At 41.4% G+C, this 20266-nt stretch overlaps 1 protein-coding gene across 1 annotated transcript in view; it reads left to right on the forward strand.

Moving 5' to 3' along the window:
- The window catches only part of CTNNAL1 (catenin alpha like 1), a 69773-nt gene that overhangs the window by 42812 nt on the left and 6695 nt on the right, over positions 1–20266 (forward strand). The window contains exons 11-14 of the mRNA XM_066367496.1: positions 4302–4452; positions 11785–11822; positions 14413–14463; positions 14564–14718. Of these exons, the coding sequence (XP_066223593.1) occupies positions 4302–4452; positions 11785–11822; positions 14413–14463; positions 14564–14718 (395 nt within the window). The remainder of the gene's footprint in view (positions 1–4301; positions 4453–11784; positions 11823–14412; positions 14464–14563; positions 14719–20266) is intronic.

Consider the following 20266-nt stretch of genomic DNA (forward strand, 5'->3'; position numbering starts at 1 on the left):
AGTGTTTGGATTTTAGTTAAGTACTGTAGTTTTTACCTGTTTGTTGTAAAACAAACCAGAACTCTTCATTGTCAGCAAAAAAGAGCCACTGCATCGATGACAGTTCAGGAACCTTCTGTACTAAACACAATTTGCAACATTTTGTTCTTTTTTTGTATGTTGAGAATGCCGAAATGTTTTTGAAGTTAAATAAATGGTATTACATTAAAAAAATTTTTTTTTCAAAGCCTTTTAAAAATTATCATCCCATTTCATACTATCCTTGGTAAATCAATCTAAGGGAACAAGTGAGGGACAGAACTTCCTTTTTAACCCCCAAAGTACAATTTACCAAGTGTTCTTGTTTCATTTATCAGGGTCAGCCAAAAGGACTTACTTTTAATCACAGTATTGGAAAATAGATGTCAAGCCCCTGAATTTCCAGTTAGAAAGTGACAGTGACTTCGAGACAGTGGGGGCAAGTGCTCTCCCGCGGAACCGTGTTGGATGTTGGAGGGATGATTATATATGCTCTCCTCTAGAGAGCAGCGTCAGAGGCTTATCATGGAAGCAGGAACTACATCGTTGTAGTATATGGGTTTTTGACTGTGTGGAGGTCAGCATCCTAACCCCTGATTTATTCAAGGGTCAACTGTAGATGAGTGACTCTTGCCAGTGATCATCTGCTGAACGTGTTATTAGAACCAGAGGATCTCTGTTTATGGGGAGGAAACAAGGCTTCAGTATTTGCTTGGCCTGTAGGGAGTCATCCTACTTGCCTCGGCTCTCATGTGGAACTAAAGGGTCTCACTCTCCTGCCATTGGTGACCAGCTCTCTGGTGGCAGTTCTCTGTTTACTCTTTTTTTTTTTTTTTTTTTGTATTTTTCTGAAGTTGGAAATGGTGAGGCAGTCAGACAGACTCCCGCATGTGCTCAACCAGGATCCACCCGGCATACCCACCAGGGGGCGATGCTCTGCCCATCTGGGGCGTTGCTCTATTGCAACCAGGGCCATTCTAGTGCCTGAGGCAGAGGCCACAGAGCCATCCTCAGCACCTGGGCCAACTTTGCTCCAATGGAGCCTTGGCTGCAGGAGGGGAAGAGAAAGACAGAGAGGAAGGAGAGGGGGAGGGGTGGAGAAGCAGATGGGCGCTTCTCCTGTGTGCCCTGGCCGGAAATCGAACCCGGGACTCCTGCATGCCAGGCCGACGCTCTACCACTGAGCTAACCAGCCAGGGCCTCTGTTTACTCTTTTTTACTGTAGCAGTGATATTAGGAAAAGCAAGATTTTTCTCCCCCATGATGATGACAGAGCCTGTCGTCAACTTATCTATAACTTGAGAAGCTTTTTCTGTTCCCGTCTCCTCAGTTTTTACCCAGTCTTTGCCATCTGTCTCACAAAGGGATCATTTAAGGAAATAGAGCATGCCACTGGGATAACTTCTGTTTACTTCTGGATATCTCTGCTTTGTCAAGGTCATTTTATATTTCTTTTAAATGTTAGATTCCATCCAGGGCGCAGGATAAACGGTGGGGCAGTTTGCTCACTGTCTGACGGCTGCTGGTGGGAGGGCAGCCGTGCTGCAGCCCAGCCTGTAGTCGGCTGGCAAGCCATGTGTCCGCCTTTCCTGAAGATGCCACCGGCTTGTCCGGCCCTGTGCCCACCAGGGGGCGATGCTCTGCCCATCTGGGGCGTTGCTCTATTGCAACCAGGGCCATTCTAGTGCCTGAGGCAGAGGCCACAGAGCCATCCTCAGCACCTGGGCCAACTTTGCTCCAATGGAGCCTTGGCTGCAGGAGGGGAAGAGAAAGACAGAGAGGAAGGAGAGGGGGAGGGGTGGAGAAGCAGATGGGGCTTGTCCGGCCCTGTGCCTGCGGTTCTGTGCCCACCCAGCAGGAGCACCTAGGTCTAGTTTTCTCGAGGGTAGCATAACTCTGGTTGTATCAGTCACTCCAGTGACTTCATGTCTCACTCAGAGTCAAGTCCTGTCCTTACTGTGAATGTGTCTCTATCACATGGCCACTGGTGACCTTCCCATTTTTTTTTTTTTTTTGTATTTTTCTGAAGCTGGAAACGGGGAGAGACAGTCAGACAGACTCCTGCATGCTCCCGACCGGGATCCACCCGGCACGCCCACCAGGGGGCGACGCTCTGCCCAACAGGGGGCGATGCTCTGCCCCTCTGGGGCGTCGCTCTGTTGCGACCAGAGCAACTCTAGTGCCTGGGGCAGAGGCCAAGGAGCCATCCCCAGCACCTGGGCCATCTTTGCTCCAATGGAGCCTCGCTGCAGGAGGGGAAGAGAGAGACAGAGAGGAAGGAGAGGGGGAGGGGTGGAGAAGCAAATGGGCGCTTCTCCTGTGTGCCCTGGCCGGGAATCGAACCCGGGACCCCTAGCACGCCAGGCCGACGCTCTACCACTGAGCCAACCAGCCAGGGCTAACCTTCCCATTTTTAATGTCAGCCCGATCACACTGGCCTACTGGCTGTTCCTGTGCTTATATGCCATCTTCTCTCTGATCACATAAATTAATGTCCTACAATCTTTGGATACCTGCCATCCTCCTTACCCTTTATTTTTATACATACTGTTTATTGTCTTCTGAAGTATCTTATAGTTTACTTATATACTGTTGTCTCCCCACATCATGACATGAGCCCCATGAAGACAGGGACGTTTATCTCTGTCGCTCACAGCTGTTCCCCCGCACCTGGAACATGGGTGCAGTACCTGGCACATAATGGGCAAATGAAGAGCGATATCTGTAAGTCCTCCCTTAATGTGGTTGATAGGTTCTGTGCCTTTAAGCAAAACAAAATTATATATAACAAAACCAATTTTACCGCAGGCTAATTGATATAAACATGAGTTAAGTTTGTATGGCATCTCATCACCATTATAAGGAAATGACGTTGAATGGAATAACTGAATTCGAAGACCTGCTGTGCTAGTTACTTGCTAGTCTCTTGAGTCTCAGTTTTCTCCAGCTATAAAGTGGGAATAATGCTTATTTGGGAAGAGTAGTATTTTGTTTGGATGTTTTTGAGAATTAATATTAATGTGTATCAAGCACCTAACACAGTATCTCAAGAATATGTCTACAGGCTCTGGCCAGTTGGCTCAGCAGTAGAGCGTTGGCCCGGCGTGTGGAAGTCCCGGGTTCGATTCCTGGCCAGGGCACACAGGAGAAGCGCCCATCTGCTTCTCCACCCCTCCCCCTCTCCTTCCTCTCTTCCTCTCACGCACCCAAGGCTCCATTGCAGCAAAGTTGGCCCGGGTGCTGAGGACGGCTCCATGGCCTCCACCTCAGGCGCTAGAATGGCTCCAGCCGCAATGTAGCAACGGTCCAGATGGGCAGAGCATCGCCCCCTGGTGGGCATGCCTGGTGGGTCCCAGTTGGGCGCTTGCAGGAGTCAGTCTGACTGCCTCCTGGCTTCTAACTTCAAAAAAATACAAAAATACAAAAATAAAAAAATAAAGAATATGTCTACAGTATACTCATAGGTGTGTGCCTAGGTTGCTGCTACTGTCATTACCACCACAACTACCTGCCCTCCACTGTATCTAGTGACAACTACTGGCACCACCACTACTGAAGCAATACTACTATACCCCATGCCTGCCAACAGCACCAGTGCTGCTGCGGCTGCTGTTACTACTAGTACTGCTCCACCACCATCACTGCCTCTAACTGCCATTACTGCTGCTACTACAAGCGCCTCCCTACGGCTGTCACACCACCATTACTCTGCTCCTCTCTCTCCTGCTACATTGTAGAGTATGCTCTTTGTTGTCTGAGCATAGCTTTGAACTATGCTACAGAATCAACTTTGTTGAAACAAAGTTTTTCTTGAATCAAGATAATTGCTCCCTAAATAAAGGTTTGTGTGGAATAACACATCCTCTTTGTCTGTAGATAAGATGAAAACAAACAGTAAGTTTTGTTCTACCCTGTATCCCCACATTGACCAGCATGAGGCTTATATATGGATGTTACTTCATAGTGGTTCATTGAGTTGAATCGGACAGTACAGACTTAAGTTTGGTCTCCAGTGGGATTCTAAGATCAAATGTGTTTTTTTTTTTTAATTCATTTTAGAGAGGAGAGGGAGAGACAGAGAAACAGAGAGGAGAGACAGAGAGTGAGAAGGGGGGAGGAGCTGGAAGCATTAACTCCCATATGTTCCTTGACCAGGCAAGCCCAGGGTTTCGAACTGGTGACCTCAGCATTTCCAGGTCGACGCTTTATCCACTGCACCACCACAGATCAGGCTAAGATCAAAGGTTTTGAAACTCACTCCTGTTTATATTGTCTTTCTTTAGATAATTTCTGCTGCTGAGACATTGACATTGCATCCATCTAGTAAAATTGCTAAAGAAAACCTTGATGTATTCTGTGAAGCTTGGGAATCCCAAATTAGTGATATGTCAACATTGCTAAGAGAAATTAATGACGTGTTTGAAGGAAGACGAGGTGAGGAACATATTGAAATATATTATTATTTTAATGTAACTCTATTAGTTTTTTAATTTAAATTTCAAACTTCAGGTGCAAAATGAATTATTTTGTCATAACCCAACTGCATTATTTTTATAGTAAAATACCTTCCCCCAAAATTATAAAAATAATATTTGTCCTTTATTTAGTATCTAAGCAGTGAAGTTTGTTGTATAACACTATAGTAGATTTCTCTGAGTTAATATTAACATTCTAGTTTTCCTGTTGAAATTGTCATATTATATTTTTTCTATTTTTTAGTTTTAGTACAAATTTCCTCTGCAGCACAGTAATTATCTGATTTTATTCTACCAATTTCACAATGAAATGAATGTAGTTATTTCATTTTTGAATTGCTTTCCTTCCACTCGGATGGAATCTTTTTCCTTGCTGACTACATAATCCTGGAATATTTCCTGTGGTGGGTAAGTCCACTATTTATACAACATGTAGAATAGCACCGTACCATGTGCAGGAAGGCATCATTTTAACTTTTTATTTTAACCTCAACTGGGTGTTTTGTTTATTTCCCATTGTACTGTGTGTGCTGTTATTTATGTTTGTGTTTTTATATGTTTTTCCCTTCAGATGGCTTCTGTCAATGTCAAGCATGCTTAGTTTTTAAGATAAAATGGTATTTAAAGTCACAGTAACATCAAATTACATATTTTACTGAATATAAACATTTAAACATTTCATATTTTTAAAAATATTTATATAGAATAATTGCTGGTATGCTTAAAAATCAGGGAATAGTAGACTTTGTAGCTACAACGTAATTTGTAAAGTATAATAAAGATTTACTATATTCTACATTTAAAGATTTCTGTGATAGCTAGTCTCAGTGGCCTATCATTTTGATGCTCTGATAAAGGAGTTATATTAATAGTTATGTGGGTGTATATGCGAGGCCAGTTTCATATATTAAAAGTAAAGTGACGTAACTGATCCACATTTACAGAGGAGTGATCACTGAGCCATCTGACCTATTCAGGAAGGGGAAGGAGTGGCCTCCCAGCCTTTCTAGCACAAGCATCCACTCCGCATAGACAAGAGCTGAAACAGCAAAACTCGTCTACTTGTTTTTGGGATTACAGGGTCACCGCGGTTTCTTTCCCTTTCAAGCTGGATATTTGTAAATGGATATTTCTTAGGTTATCTAACCTAAAGAAGAGGTTATCTATCTTCTTAGGATAGATAACCTATCCTAAGGATTACCTTAACCTCCTTAGGGCTGAACAGAAACTCCTCTTTTGGAGGGAAAAACCCAGCTGCATTCAGTCCATGGGACACCCACTGTTTAGCTGGTAAGGGCATCAAAAGACATCATTATGTGGAGTGAATTGAGATAGAATTGGTGAATTTCTTATACTGCTTTTATTTATCTCTGCTTTTTATCGTGAAGAGTATGAGAAGAGCTTGTTCCATAAAGAAGTCCAACTCTGAATTAGTCATTATTGATTGGGGTGCATCCAGTGTCACAGTGTTGATCTTTCTGTTCTGTGTGGTTGTGACAAAGCTGCCTGTTACCTTGCACTTGTACACTGCTTGACCACGCAAAGGACAGAATGTATTCTTCCGGTCCTGACTTCTCTCTGCTACTATTTTTTTTAAAGATTTTATTTATTGATTTTAGAAAGAGGAGATAGAGAGAAAAGGTGGGGGTAGAAACGGGAAGCATCAACTCATAGTCATAGTTGCTTCTCATATGTGCCTTGACCAGGCAAGCCCTGGGTTTCGAACCAATGACTTCAGCATTCCAGAGCAATGCTTTATCCACTGCACCACCACAGGTCAGGCTCTCTGCTGTTGTTATAACTTATGTTATCACTATTGAAAATTCTTGGCTGTATTCTGCTCTGCATACCTTGACTCTCAAAACTGGGAAAATTATCAGATATGTTTTCAAGTATCATTTAACCCAGTGGTAGTCAACCTGGTCCCTACCGCCCACTAGTGGGTGTTCCAGCTTTCATGGTGGGCGGTAGTGGAGCAACCAAAGTATAAATAAAAAGATTGATTTAACTATAGTAAGTTGTTTTATAAAGATTTATTCTGCCAAATTTAGCGAAAATCCGACATAAAGTATTTGATAAGTAATTATTATTATATGCTTTAACTTGCTGTAACTCTGCTTTATACATTTTATAAAGTAAAGTTACTTCCCTACTTTATAAATCACCATTACTGTGGAACTGGTGGACAGAAAATCTTACTACTAACAGAGATACAAAAGTGGGCGGTAGGTATAAAAAGATTGACTACCCCTGATTTAACCAACCGATTAAGTGGCAAACAACAAGTTAAGCAATGAGAAAGAGCCTTCAGTGTTCTGGTACTTGAAGTCAGTCTGGCAGCTGGTCATTATCTTCTTTACTTGAGACACTCAAATTTCACAATAGGACCTCCTGGGATTGTTTTTAAGAACTGAAAAACCAGTGTTTGTTTTCTTTCCCTTTTGTCTTTCTGCCCAAACCTCCCCGGGAGGGCTTGGTCTTCATATGAAAAGGGACTAGATAAAAAAGACTTCACTTTCCCTTAGTGATGAGTTTATATCAGCTTTTAGAACTTGAGATTATTTTAGACAAACAAAAGTCAAAAAGAAACCTTCTCTCATCATTTTCAGACTCTATCCCTCCTTAAAGGAAGCTGATTATCCTTTGTTATTTTGGTCCATCTTAGAGTTCAGATGACTAAACCCTGGCTTTGAAGGATGTGTGTGGTAGCCCAGTTTCATGGCTCTGCGTGTAATTTATCCCTTGGCAGGTTGGATGCATGGGTGCTGCAGGTCACTGAAATGGAGGATACAGGAAGAGGAACATACTTGTGGATAAAAACAAGCTTATCTGAGGAATGCATGAATCTAGAGCAAGGGAGTGATCCTTCTAGACAAGAGATGATGAGGCAATGATTGTAGGAATGGAAATAAGAGGACTGATCTAAGAAGGACATTATAAATAATAATGGTAGGATTTGGTGATTAATTGAATGTAGAAATAAAGGAGAGTTTGAGGTTGACAACTGGGTTTGAATCAGAATATTTCAACCCACCTCCTGAGGTTTGCCAATAATCTGCCTATCCTTCAATGGTTAGGGACTCATTTTAAGTGGGTCTGGACACACAGGTTTTTTTCTGATTTATCATGTCATATAGAGCCCCTCCAGAACCCAAAAACACTAATTGGACTTCTAATAGGGAATAGGAATAATGTAGCACATCTTCAGTAAAATAACGAGGCTTATATATCCTTGGGGAATTTGTTTTATTATGTCGAGATGAAGAAAAAGCTCTAAATATTGAAAATGAGAACAGTGCTTTTCAATTAGGTTTTCCTAAGAAATCATTTTGGTATTCATAAAATGAGAGCGCCTTTGGGACTTAACTGTGAGTTTATCTTGAGGAATAAACTCAGAAGTAAAGATGGCACAATTGTGGTTTTGATTCAGGGGGTATTAAAGGGCTTAGTGCTTTGAAAATAATTCTGTAAATCAAGTATCTGAACCAAGTATGTTTTCTCTAAATATTTATTTTTCCAACTACTTCTAATGTTTATAATATGTTTTCATCAGAGGTAAATTATTTGTTTACTCTACCTCTTCAATTTGATATAATAGCTAAACATAACTGAGTCAACATATCCTTCTTGCTCTGCTTCAAATCAATGGGAATAATTAGACTTGTCTGGAAAAAAACTACTATAAAATTATAAAATGATTCAGATTCATCGTTTTTATAAATTTTTTGAATTTTATCAACTTACTTGGTTATATTAGAATTGAGGGAGAGAGGAACAACTTTGCCCACATGGCCTGTGGAGGAAAACTACCTGAAGAATAATCAATTTTGCAATGATCTTCAAGTTGGGAAAGCATGCTGAGTCCACCTGCAGGCTGGGAACATGTCCTGTAAGAGGGCCCAGGGATTGGAAGTACCAGGCGATTAGGAACTGGTGAACAGTCGTGGTGGCAGATCAGATTATACAAAGGCTCTCTCTTTTTTTGTGTGTGGCAGATACAGAGAGAGTCAGAGAGAGGGACAGCTAGGGACAGACAGACAGGAAGGGAGAGATGAGAAACATCAATTCTTTGTTGCGGTTCCTTAGTTGTTCATTGATTGATTTCTCATATGTGCCTTGACGGGCGGGGAGGGGTGTTGGCTACAGCAGAATGAGTGACCCCTTGCTCGAGCCTTCGACCTTGAGCTCAAGCTGGTGAGCCTTGCTTAAACCCGTTGAGCCCGCGCTCAACCTGGCAACCTCGGGGTCTTGAACCTGGGTCCTCCACATCCCAGTCCGACGCTCTGTCCACTGCGTGCGGCCTGGTCAGGCCAAAGGCTCTCTTTTTGTTGCATTTATTTCTCCCTACCTTCTGGTTTCTTTAACTCTGTTGTACCTTGGAGAAATAAGAAATACTGAAACAGTTGGCTTTTTCTTCCTTTTCAGAGAGTAAATGTGAACATTTTAGGATCAGTCATGGACACTACGGGGGATTGCAGGGGTAGATGATCCAGGATTGCTCTCCTAAGCTAATAACACTTTAAGTAATGATTATACCCTCTTCTCTAGCTTATTAAGACCACTTTTTTTTTTTTGAGAGAGTCAGAGAGAGGGACAGATAGGGTCAGACCAACAGGAAGGGAGAAGCATCTATTCTTCGTTGTGGCTCCATAGTCTCCTTAGTTGTTCAATGATTGCTTTCTCATATGTGCCTTGACTGGGGGCTACAGCAGAGCTAGTGACCCCTTCTTTGCTCAAGCCAGCGACTGTGGGCTTCAAGCCAGTGACCTTAGGGCTCAAGCCAGTGACCATGGGGTCATGTCTATGATCCCATGCTTAATCCAGTGACCCCTCTCTCAAGCTGGATGAGCTCATGCTCAAGCTGGTGACTTCAGGGTTTCAAACCTGGGTCCTCCATGTCCCAGTACAACGGTCTATCCACTGTGCCACCACCTGGTCAGCCTAAGGCTACTTTTTAAGGGGTATTATGGACAGGATTCACACTCTGAATTAAGATAGACGATAAAATTTGAGGTTTGAGCAACTTGAAGATAGTCTTCTGTTAATCTTCGCAGAGCGAAATCGGCACTTAAACATCAGGGTTAGGAGACAAGGCATGGAAATTGCTACTTCCTCTTTAAAGTTTTATTTTTCTCTCTCAAGTCTGAAACCAGAAAGCTATTTCCCTTTCAATTCTGGCATTCCAAAGAAAGGAGTTGAATCATAAAGCTGTTTCTAAGTACCATTAAGGCTGACCCTTAAGACAGTTCATCTTCTAGACCAGCACTGTTCAGTGGAAACATACACAAGCCACATATGTAATTTAAAATTTCTAGGAAGCACAAGAAAAGCTTAAAAAGAAACAGGTGAAATTCACTTTAATGATATTTTACTTAACTTGACATAGCCAAAATATTATTTCAGTTTACAATCAATGTTTAAAAATTATTGAGGTCTTTTACATTTTTTCTTTATATTAAGTCTTCAAAATCCAGTATGTAGTTTATACTTCTCAATAAGAGCACATCTCAGTACAGACTGGCTGTGTTTCAGTTGACCAGTAGTCACGTGTAGTTGGTGGATTCTATATTCAACAGCACAGTTCTAGATGAAATTTTAAGTATCATAGGAACAGAGTTGCTCTGTTCATGTAATAGGGATTCTATAAGAAAGGGCATGACTTAGTGTTTTTTCATATTATTGGCTTTGATTAGGCAGAACTATATGAAATTACTGTTTTTGTATTTCAAAGTAGTTGAGGATCAGCAACTTTATTTTTATTTTTAATTTTTATTTTTTTTGTATTTTTCTGAAGCTAGAAACCGGGAGAGACAGTCAGACAGACTCCCACATGCGCCCGACCGGGATCCACCTGGCACGCCCACCAGGGGGCGATGCTCTGCCCACCAGGGGGCGATGCTCTGCCCCTCCGGGGCATCCCTCTGTTGCGACCAGAGCCACTCCAGTGCCTGGGGCAGAGGCCAAGGAGCCATCCCCAGCACCCGGGCCATCTTTGCTCCAATGGAGCCTCGGCTGCGGGAGGGGAAGAGAGAGACAGAGAGGAAGGAGAAGGAGAGGGGTGGAGAAGCAAATGGGCGCTTCTCCTGTGTGCCCTGGCCAGAAATCGAACCCGGGACTTCTGCACGCCAGGCCGATGCTCTACCACTGAGCCAACCGGCCAGGGCCGCAACTTTATTTTTATTTATTTTATTTTTTATTTTTTTATAGAGACAGAGAGTCAGAGTGAGGGATAGACAGGGACAGACAGACAGGAACAGAGAGAGATAAGAAGCATCAATCATTAGTTTTTCGTTGCGCATTGTGACACCTTAGTTGTTCATTGATTGCTTTCTCATATGTGCCTTGACCGCCGGCCTTCAGCAGACCAAGTAAACCCCTTGCTAGAGCCAGCGACCTTGGGTCCAAGCTGGTGAATTTTTGCTCAAACCAGATGAGCCCACGCTCAAGCTGGTGACCTCGGGGTCTCAAACCTGGGTCTTCCGCATCCCAGTCTGACGCTCTATCCACTGCGCCACCGCCTGGTCAGGCAGGATCAGCGATTTTATATCGTCCTACCTAATATACATATTATAGCCAAACACACTTTCTTTGAAATCGAGAAGCAATTACTGTTCAAATCTTATCTTGAATTTTTACCCCAGATATAACAAACTAGTTTTTTTTTTTAAAGGAAATCTATCATTCATTTTAACCTTTTACATGACCCAGAAGCCGGAAAAACGAAAGAGCAGGGGTGAAGTGGGCGTTACACATTTTCTTTCCGAAGTAGTTGTGCTTCCTGCCATGTGTTAATTCCCAGCCAAGAGCCTGTGATTTGCGCTGCTTCGCCACCCTGTCTGTACTCTAGACTTGTCCTCTTCCCTCACTGGGGATATGACATGGAGGTAGTTTAAATGATTTGGTCTGGTACTTGCAGAAAAGGAAGCAAACACCAATCACTGGTACTGATAAAGGAAGAGCTGGGTTTCGTTAGAGGCAGGCTGCTGTGAAAGCATTCACTATGAATGAAGCTGGTTGTACATATAAGTAAATGTTGGTGAGATATCTCACCCCTTATTCTGCCATTTTATTGGAGAAGGTAGAGATTGGCCAACATTGGTACCTTAGAGATCCAACCACAGACGGTCTTTGTGTTTATCAAGCAAATTACAATTTTGTTTCTGAATCATATGTAATTAACTGAGAAAATGATAAAAATGAATCTACTGACATTCCTGTTTTATTTAATACTATTTTAAAATTAAATAGCAATAACAGAAAGTGTGTTTTAAGTTTTATATGTTATTTGTAGGAGAGAAGTATGGCTACCTTTCGCTTCCAAAGCCAATGGTAAGTAGAAGAGTTTTCTACTTTTCAGAATGTTTTTATTCGGAATTTAAATTATGCTCTTGCTGCCTATTGCTACTTTTCCTCCAATATGTGACATTATAAAAAAATGGGATGTTAAATGTTAATTTTTCATAGTTGTTATTCTGAGTAACAACCTGGTTGTAGCCCATACTGTGCTTATTTGTGTTGGGTTTGAGGGTTGAGGGACTAGGTAACAGACTGTATGAGTAGTAAGAGGCCATAATCTGAAGTCAGAGTCTTTTTGTTCTTTATATCTTGGGTCTAATTCACAAAGTCACGTGGGAATCATTTTCTACAATGTAGAGAATTGATTTTATTTTATTTATTGATTGATTTTAGAGAGAAATGAAGGAGGGGGAGAGAGAGTAAAACATTAATTTGTTGTTCCACTTCTTTATACATTCATCTGTTAATTCTTGTATGTGCCCAAACTGGGGATCAAACCCACAACCTTGGTATATTGCAGGGGTCGGGAACCTATGGCTCACGAGCCAGATGTGGCTCTTTTGATGGCTGCATCTGACTTGCAGACAAATCTTTAATAAAAAAAATAATAACATTAAAAATATAAAACATTCTCATGTATTACAATCCATTCATTTTTTACCACTCATGTTCATGGTTGCGGGTGGCTGGAGCCAATCACAGCTGTCCTCCGGGACAACACCAAATTTTTATTAGATAATGCATAACATACACGGGTTGTTGTATGGCTCTCACGGAATTACATTTTAAAATATGTGGCGTTCATGGCTCTCTCAGCCAAAAAGGTTCCCGACCCTTGGTATATTGGGATGATGCTCTAACCAAATGAGCTACCTGGCTAGGGTGGGACTTTCTTAATGTTTCCTAGCTTGAGGAAAACATGCCATCCTATTTATCTTTAGAGACTTGAAATGCACAGCTTTATATACCTGAAACTGGTGTGTTTGACTGCATTCCAAAGTAGTGTCCACTAGATGGCAAACTTGGTTGCATTAGTAAGATGGTTTGTGTACCTTTTCAGGCAGTTCTCTTCCTGTCTTCATAAAACACGTTAGTAAAATTTGTAAAGTAAAAATTAACAAAAACACCACTCAATTTTAAAGAATAACATGGAGCACAAAATTCAGACTAAAATAAAACTTAAAAACCTGTAGGGGTATTCTTAACTTTCTTGAATGCTTTATTAATTGCTTTGTAGTCTGCTAGACTAAGGAAGAAGATACAGATGGTGTGACGTTAAGGGGAGGAGCCGAAGAGAGCATTGATCATCTCCATTTATTTTCTGATGAACATAAGAGGCAGCTTGTGTGTGTGTGTGTGTGTGTGTGTGTAACAAGAGTTTCCCTGTCCTTATTTTCTGTCCTTTAACTTCTCCCATTTCTTCTATAATAAACAGCACTAGAAAATCTCAAAAGGGCTGTGTTCAATGAGCAAATACAAACTTGGGGTAGGAAAAGGGAGAAGTTGAGGACGTTCTGTTCTACAGTAAAACGGTGACACAGTAGCTGGTCAGCAGTACAAGTCATGGTAACAATGAGGGTAACACAAATGAAGAGGTAAACATGTGCCTTAGAGGTGCTGGTGGTGACCTGTTTAAGCTAAGTGGGCACATGAGTGTTTTATTTAATAGTGATTTATACTTTTTTGTACATGTGTGAACATGTACTCTGTGCATGTGTGTGTGTATTGTTTAAATAAATGTTTCCTAAAAGAAATTTCTCTACATTTTCTGGCCCCTTTATCTCCACAAGCCCCAGCTGGTTTGGAAGTTCTGCCCCAACTACGGGAGTTCCCCCCAGATCTGCGAGTGAGAGGAATGCCCAACCTGGGCTGCCATCTCAGAGAACTTCTGATTAGTTTTTTAAAGGACCATTGTTATTGGTAGAGCTTTCTACCCTTCTAGTAAATAGGCATCAGTGGGTCGGCCTGGTAACCTAACTGATGTATAATGCTTTCTCCTTCCCTAAGGGAGTTTCAAAAGGCTCACATAGGAACAAACTTGCTGTTTCAAAAATAGGGGCCTCTCAAACATGTGAGTTCAAATATTAGACCCTAAATTCTCAATATACTCTCCTGTACAGCCTGGGTAGAGGACTGGGAATCAGGATGGCAGTGAAACAAGGGTGCTGAGAGTTATCCCTCAAAGGGCAAATTGGGTGAAAGTGTTGAATTCCAGAGAAACAACATTAGGAACATATGGACCTCCACAGATAGTGGCTAATTTTATTTATATCATTTCATAAGAATAATTTAGCAGAGGGGCCAGGATGGTTTGGGAGTATAATAACTGGACCCTGGAAAAATACTAAAGTCTGAAGTCTTAAGGCCTTCTGGGACACTTCTCTGCTTTCCCTCACCCCAGGTTTCTAACTAATACCTGTTTCAAGCTAAACTCACATACTTATAGACTATTTGCAGTTTAGTTCTTTGTTTTAACTTAAACAACTTAATATACTTTAAGTATGTACCGAAAATATTTAGATTAAAATTTTATTACAGGTGCTTCGTTATGCTCTTACCATTGCATTTCCTCACAGTGAACTGTACTGCTTTTCAACATATCTTAATCTCTTTATTGTCACAGAAGAACAATGCAAACCTGAAATCATTAAAGCCCGACAAGTCTGATTCTGAGGTAAAACCTTGTTCTACATAATAGTCTTGCTTTTAAGCTTCCTTTTACACCAGTAATAACAGAATTGTTGTGATGAAAATGTTTTCTCCATATCTTATAGGAGAAAGCCAGGATTGCAAAGCTTGGACTCAAGCTGGGTTTGCTCACCTCTGATGCCAACTGCGAGATCGAGAAGTGGGACAGTCGGGAGAGTGAGATTGTTCAGTATGGACGGAGCATGTCCGGTGTGGCCTATTCTCTGTATTTATTCACTAGGTAAATGCAGTTACATTTTGATCTTCCTAAATCAATTTAATATCTAGTGTAGAGAAAAAGTGCCAGGTTAAATCACTGATAGGTGAAACTCAGTTTTGTGTACCTGGTAAGAAGCCACTATATATTGGTCTTATGTCAATGAAGTGAATGCAACTAGAAGTCATTTACTTAAGATTTAGATTTAGAGGGAATCCTTTTCTAGGTTTGTATCTTATTTTTTCCATAATTTTGAAATAGTTTTGCATTCTGTACATTGGTGTGTCTACTAGCCAGCCTTGGTAAGTTTGGAAAACATGCCTTTTAAATCTTTTTACAAGAGGTTGATTGGATACAGATCAAAGAATAGAGGGCCTACCATCTCCAATAGAGTGTCAAATCTCCATGAGTCAGTATTTATTATTTAGCACAGATTGTCCCTGACTTTACAGTTAACTGACCTATGTTCTTGGTCTTGTCCACTTCATAAAACTCTTGATCAAATACCTTGTTAAATTCAATGTTGATCACATTCCAAAATCTTTCATTATAATAATCTCTCTATATGGTAAAGTAATATATATGTATATAGCATATATACTATAATGTATATGTATATATGTATAGTAATTCCATGTTGCTAAATATCAGTTATCGGCTTAATAATCTGTTCTAGAATTTTCTCAAGGAAAGACTTCAAACTTTCCACTACTTTTCAGAAATATATCTTTTTCATGTTTGAAAACCTGAAAAATACTTGATATAGCCAGTGTTATGGCCCCTTTTTATGCATTTTGATTTTGAAAATATTATCAGCTGGCCTGACCTGTGGTGGCGCAGTGGATAAAGCCTCAACCTGGAATGCTGAGGTCACCAGTTCAAAACCCTGGGCTTGCCTGGTCAAGGCACATATGGGAGTTGATGCCTCCTGCTCCTCCCCCTGTTCTCTCTCTCTCTCTCTCTCCTCTCTCTCTCTAATAAAAATGAATAAATAAAATCTAAAAAAATAAAAAAAAAGAAAATATTATCAGCAGTTTGTATCTTATTTTTTCCATAATTTTGAAATACAAACCTACATGTTTCAGTATTCTGAAATGTAGTCCATTTGGTCTGGAATCTTAAACTCAGTTGAAGTAGGTAGGATCCCTACAACTGTGTGGGCAGTGGGGCTCAATAAAGCCACCCTGTAAAGCCAGTATCCTCAGCCACCATCACAGCCGCCTGGCCCATGCAGGTTTGCATTGGATTCGGACAGATGGTAATGAAACAACAGAGCCAAGAACTGGTGGGCCATTACCTTTAATCTTAGCTAGCACCTGGCGGGCAAGTAAAAAAACACACTGGGCTCCAAAACCCACTCATTCAGTGCTCACAAAGCTACTGACTTATCCGAGTTTCCTAGAATCAAAGGTTTCTAGCTCACTAGCCTTATTCACCTCTGTTCCCCATCTCCTTCTCTCTGCACAAACTCTGCACAAATTGGCTTCTCCTTTAGCATTCTGCCATCTTGACTGCTTCTCCTCTCCTCCACGTGCCCTTTCTCTGCTCTCTCCTCTCTAATACTAATCTCAGGAACTGAGAGCAGCAAGTTCCCAGTCTGCCCCTCTTTATAGTATAGAAATCAAAACCTTTAATCCAATATACAAATAAGGAAGTCTCTGATACAAAGTCACTTACCTGAGACATAATGGGATTCCTCATAAGGGTGCACCACCCCACATCATGCAATCAGTCAAGGGTGTGGGGAAAAGCTTAGTCTTAAAACTAAGCCTTAGGCTATAACCACCCTGCCTGCTTACAGCCTGTCCCGCACACCCAATGCAAACTATAAGCGAGCAAACATATATCATATTTACAAACTTATTTGACCAACACACACTTTCCCTCCATAGCTTCTGAACAAAATGAAAAAATAAGCAAAAGATGATGTTGATGGGGGTCAGTAATGTTTATGCTGATGAAGTTGATATTGGACAATGTAATTTATATCCACAGGTAGGTGGGTTTTTACAACTGACTTCTAGAATTAAAAAATCTGACTCCATAAGGACAGAATGTGTCTCCTAGCATACCAAAAAGAGCAGATATCTCCCAAAGGCAGCTTTACTTTCAAGAGAAAAAGATAAGAAGGCTACCATGTTCAATTTATTTTCGCAGTCACCAAAAAAACCTCCGAGAAGATAAGTACACGTCTACCTCTTCTATGGGGTGGAGTAAGTGGGAGAGAGGAAGGAGGGGGATGTTGTGCTGGTGGAAGGAAGGTTAGGGCTCAGCACTCAGTAGTAAGAACCCTTCACTGCCCTCTGGAGGATGTCTTCTGCGTCTTCAAGATAAACCATTCTTCTGGAGAGTGAAGGAGAAATGGTAGTTGAGCATTTCTGTCTGTGTTTAGCACTCCTTTGTTAATACCTTACCATATTGTCCATTGTTGGTGACCTTTCCACTTTGGTGGTTTCCTTCCTTTGTTCTTAGTTGTTTTGGCAACCTTCTCCTGGGACTAAGTCTTCCCAGCACTAATTGTGACCTCCTTTCTAAGTTCATATCTTTTAAAAATCTGATGAGTCAAGTCTACAAAAGAAAGTAAAATGGAACTCTCCTTTGTTTTCTCACCAGAAAATGTGTGCAGATTAACTGAAATAACAAAGATCTTTACTTTTGGCTGGAGTCATACTGTTTATCTCATGGTGATGAAAATCAGGTCTTTAGAAAAAAATCTTTATTTTGACTGATAAAAACTGGAAAAATACCTTACTACTTACTGAATATAGTCTGACATATAAAATCTTCCCAAACAAAATTGTCATGAATAGATTTTCTTTTCTAAGTGTTTAACCCTTTTATTTCTTGTTTCTAATTTCAGAATATTTCAGGTCAGCATTTTTTGTTTCAGAGTCAGAGTAGTGGATCTTGGTAAGGGATGACATGCACCCCACAGAGGCAGCATGAGGGGAGGGGAAAACCAAAGTTCTGTGTGTAAGGCCAGTAGCCAGGGCCACTATCACAGCAGCCTGGCCCATGCAGGTTCGCATTGGATTTGAACAGATGGTAATGAAACAACAGAGCCAAGAACTGGTGGGCCATTAGCTTTAATCCTAGCTTGCACCCAGCAGGCAAGTAAAACACACACTGGGCTCCAAAACCCACTCATTCAGTGCTCACAAAGCTACTGACTTAACTGAGTTTCCTAGAATCAAAGGTTTCTAACCTTACTAGTCTCATTCACCTCTACTCCTCATCTCCTCTCTGCACAAATTGGCTTCTCCTTTAACACTCCGCCATCTTGGCTGCCTCTCCTGGCCTCCTCCACGTGGCCTTTCTCTGCTCTCCTCTCTAATGCTAATCTCAGGAACCGAGAGAGAGCAAGCTCCCAGTCTGCCCCACTTTATAGTGCAGAAATCAAAACCTTTAATCCAGTATACAAAATAGGAAAGTCTCTAATACAAAGTCACTTATCTGAGGCATGATGGGATTGTACCACCCACATCAAAAAGGGTGGGAAAGGCTTAGTCCTAAAACCAAGCCCCAGGCTACAAGGATCCTGCCTGTCCACAGCCCACGCCCAACACACATTAATATCACCTGGGTGATGGGCTTCCATGTGGGCAGCGCCATCTTTAACAAAGAGCATAATATACAATATATTTTATCTGCCCAACACTGTGGAATGGGACTTGTTGGTAGAAGATACTTATTGAATAGGACAAGAAAATAGATGTTCTGCAGTGGATAATACCTTGTGTCATTGTTGTAAAGTACCGTACCCCAGATTCTGCAAAATACTGTACCTCACTTCAGTGGGTTTACATGGAAACACCAAGTCCAGATGAATTTTAAGGAATTTTATTAATGGAAGAGATTTATTTAATATGCCGGCCACATATGGCTAACACGGGGCATTTGCAGACCCAAATCGTGTATGTATAAATACATTTCAGAGGCTGGTTATATACTGTTGATCACACACAGGCTGGAGAGAGCACGACATCATGGCACAAGCTTATATTTGTTTAGGGGATACAAAAACATTAAGACTTTCAAGGTAACACAATCAAAGATATTTACAATCTTTCAAAGTTCATCTTCCCTCCTTTGCCCAGAAGTATGTTACTCTCAGAATTCCAGGAAGGGGGAGGAACTTCTATCAGTGTAGGGTGATAATGTAAATTCTGTCTCCCATTGAAAGAGAAGAAGTTTCTCAGTTAACCTTTATTTTAGTTTTAAAACTAAATGACCCATTGTCCTTGCAAGCCAGAAACTTCTACATTCTTCTCCCTCCCTTCCCCAAAGGAAAGATGGGACAGGAAAGCTTGACCTTTCCTCCTAGAATATCAATATTAATTTTGCAGCTTTTTGGTACCATACTACATAATTTGTGCAAGTCTTCGTAATAGAATGGTAAAACCTCAAACTGGCTTTGTTTTCTACTGACATATTCAGTGTATCTGTTTTTTCTGGAACAATCTTTCCTGTTTTCCCTTAAGATTGTGTGATTCACCAATCTCATCTAGTTGCTTCTTTCTGAGGCTCATCTATTGGCCTTCACAGTATTCAGTTTTGTAGTTTTCCTCCTGTGTATTCTACAGCTCTTTCTCCGGCTATTTCATGTTGTGTTAAAAATTTATATAAATTTCTTAATACTTTATAAATAATTATTCATATTTCTTACTAGTTTATGTAAGAATGAGACAGCACTCGAACACCAGATGTGCAGTCTTTATTAGAGGAGAAAGACCTGCCAGGGCACTTCTCCAGGAGAAGGGCACCGGTACAGACTAGGGGGCGCATTTTTATAGGGTTTGGGAGAGCCTGAGGAGGTACTGAGTCAGAAGTTCTGGTATGTCCCCTCCTGCGGATTTTACGGTTTCGGCTCTCTGGAACACTCCTTAGGGCAGTTGACTAGCTTCTTGGAACTCTTCTGCCTCAGGAGCGATTATCCAGTAAGTAAGGGTGAGGTCAGGCAGTCAGGCAGAACAACCAAAGGGCAGTTGGAATTTCTGGTAAATTCATATATCTATCAGTTTATATATTTTATTTTTATTTATTTTTTATTTATTTTTTACAGAGACAGAGAGTCACAGAGAGGGATAGACAGACAGGAACGGAGAGAGATGAGAAGCATCAATCATTAGTTTTTCATTGCGCATTGCAACACCTTAGTTCAGCAGTTCTCAACCTGTGGGTTGTGACCCCGGCGAGAGTCGAACAACCAAAACACAGGGGTCGCCTAAAGCCAAAATATGTATTTCCGATGGCTTTAGGCGACCCCTGTGGTTTGGTCGTTCGACCCCCACCGGGGTCACGACCCACAGGTTGAGAACCGCTGCCTTAGTTGTTCATTGATTGCTTTCTCAGATGTGCCTTGACCGTGGGCCTTCAGCAGACTGAGTAACCCCTTGCTGGAGCCAGCGATCTTGGGTTCAAACTGGTGAGCTTTTTGCTCAAACCAGATGAGCCCGCACTCAAGCTGGCGACCTCGGGGTCTCGAACCCGGGTCCGCGGCATCCCAGTCTGACGCTCTATCCACTGCGCCACCACCTGGTCAGGCCAGTTTATATATTTTAGATTTTTTTTT

The sequence above is a fragment of the Saccopteryx leptura genome, chromosome 2, assembly GCF_036850995.1.
Source record: "Saccopteryx leptura isolate mSacLep1 chromosome 2, mSacLep1_pri_phased_curated, whole genome shotgun sequence".
In the NCBI taxonomy this organism is placed as follows: domain Eukaryota; kingdom Metazoa; phylum Chordata; class Mammalia; order Chiroptera; family Emballonuridae; genus Saccopteryx; species Saccopteryx leptura.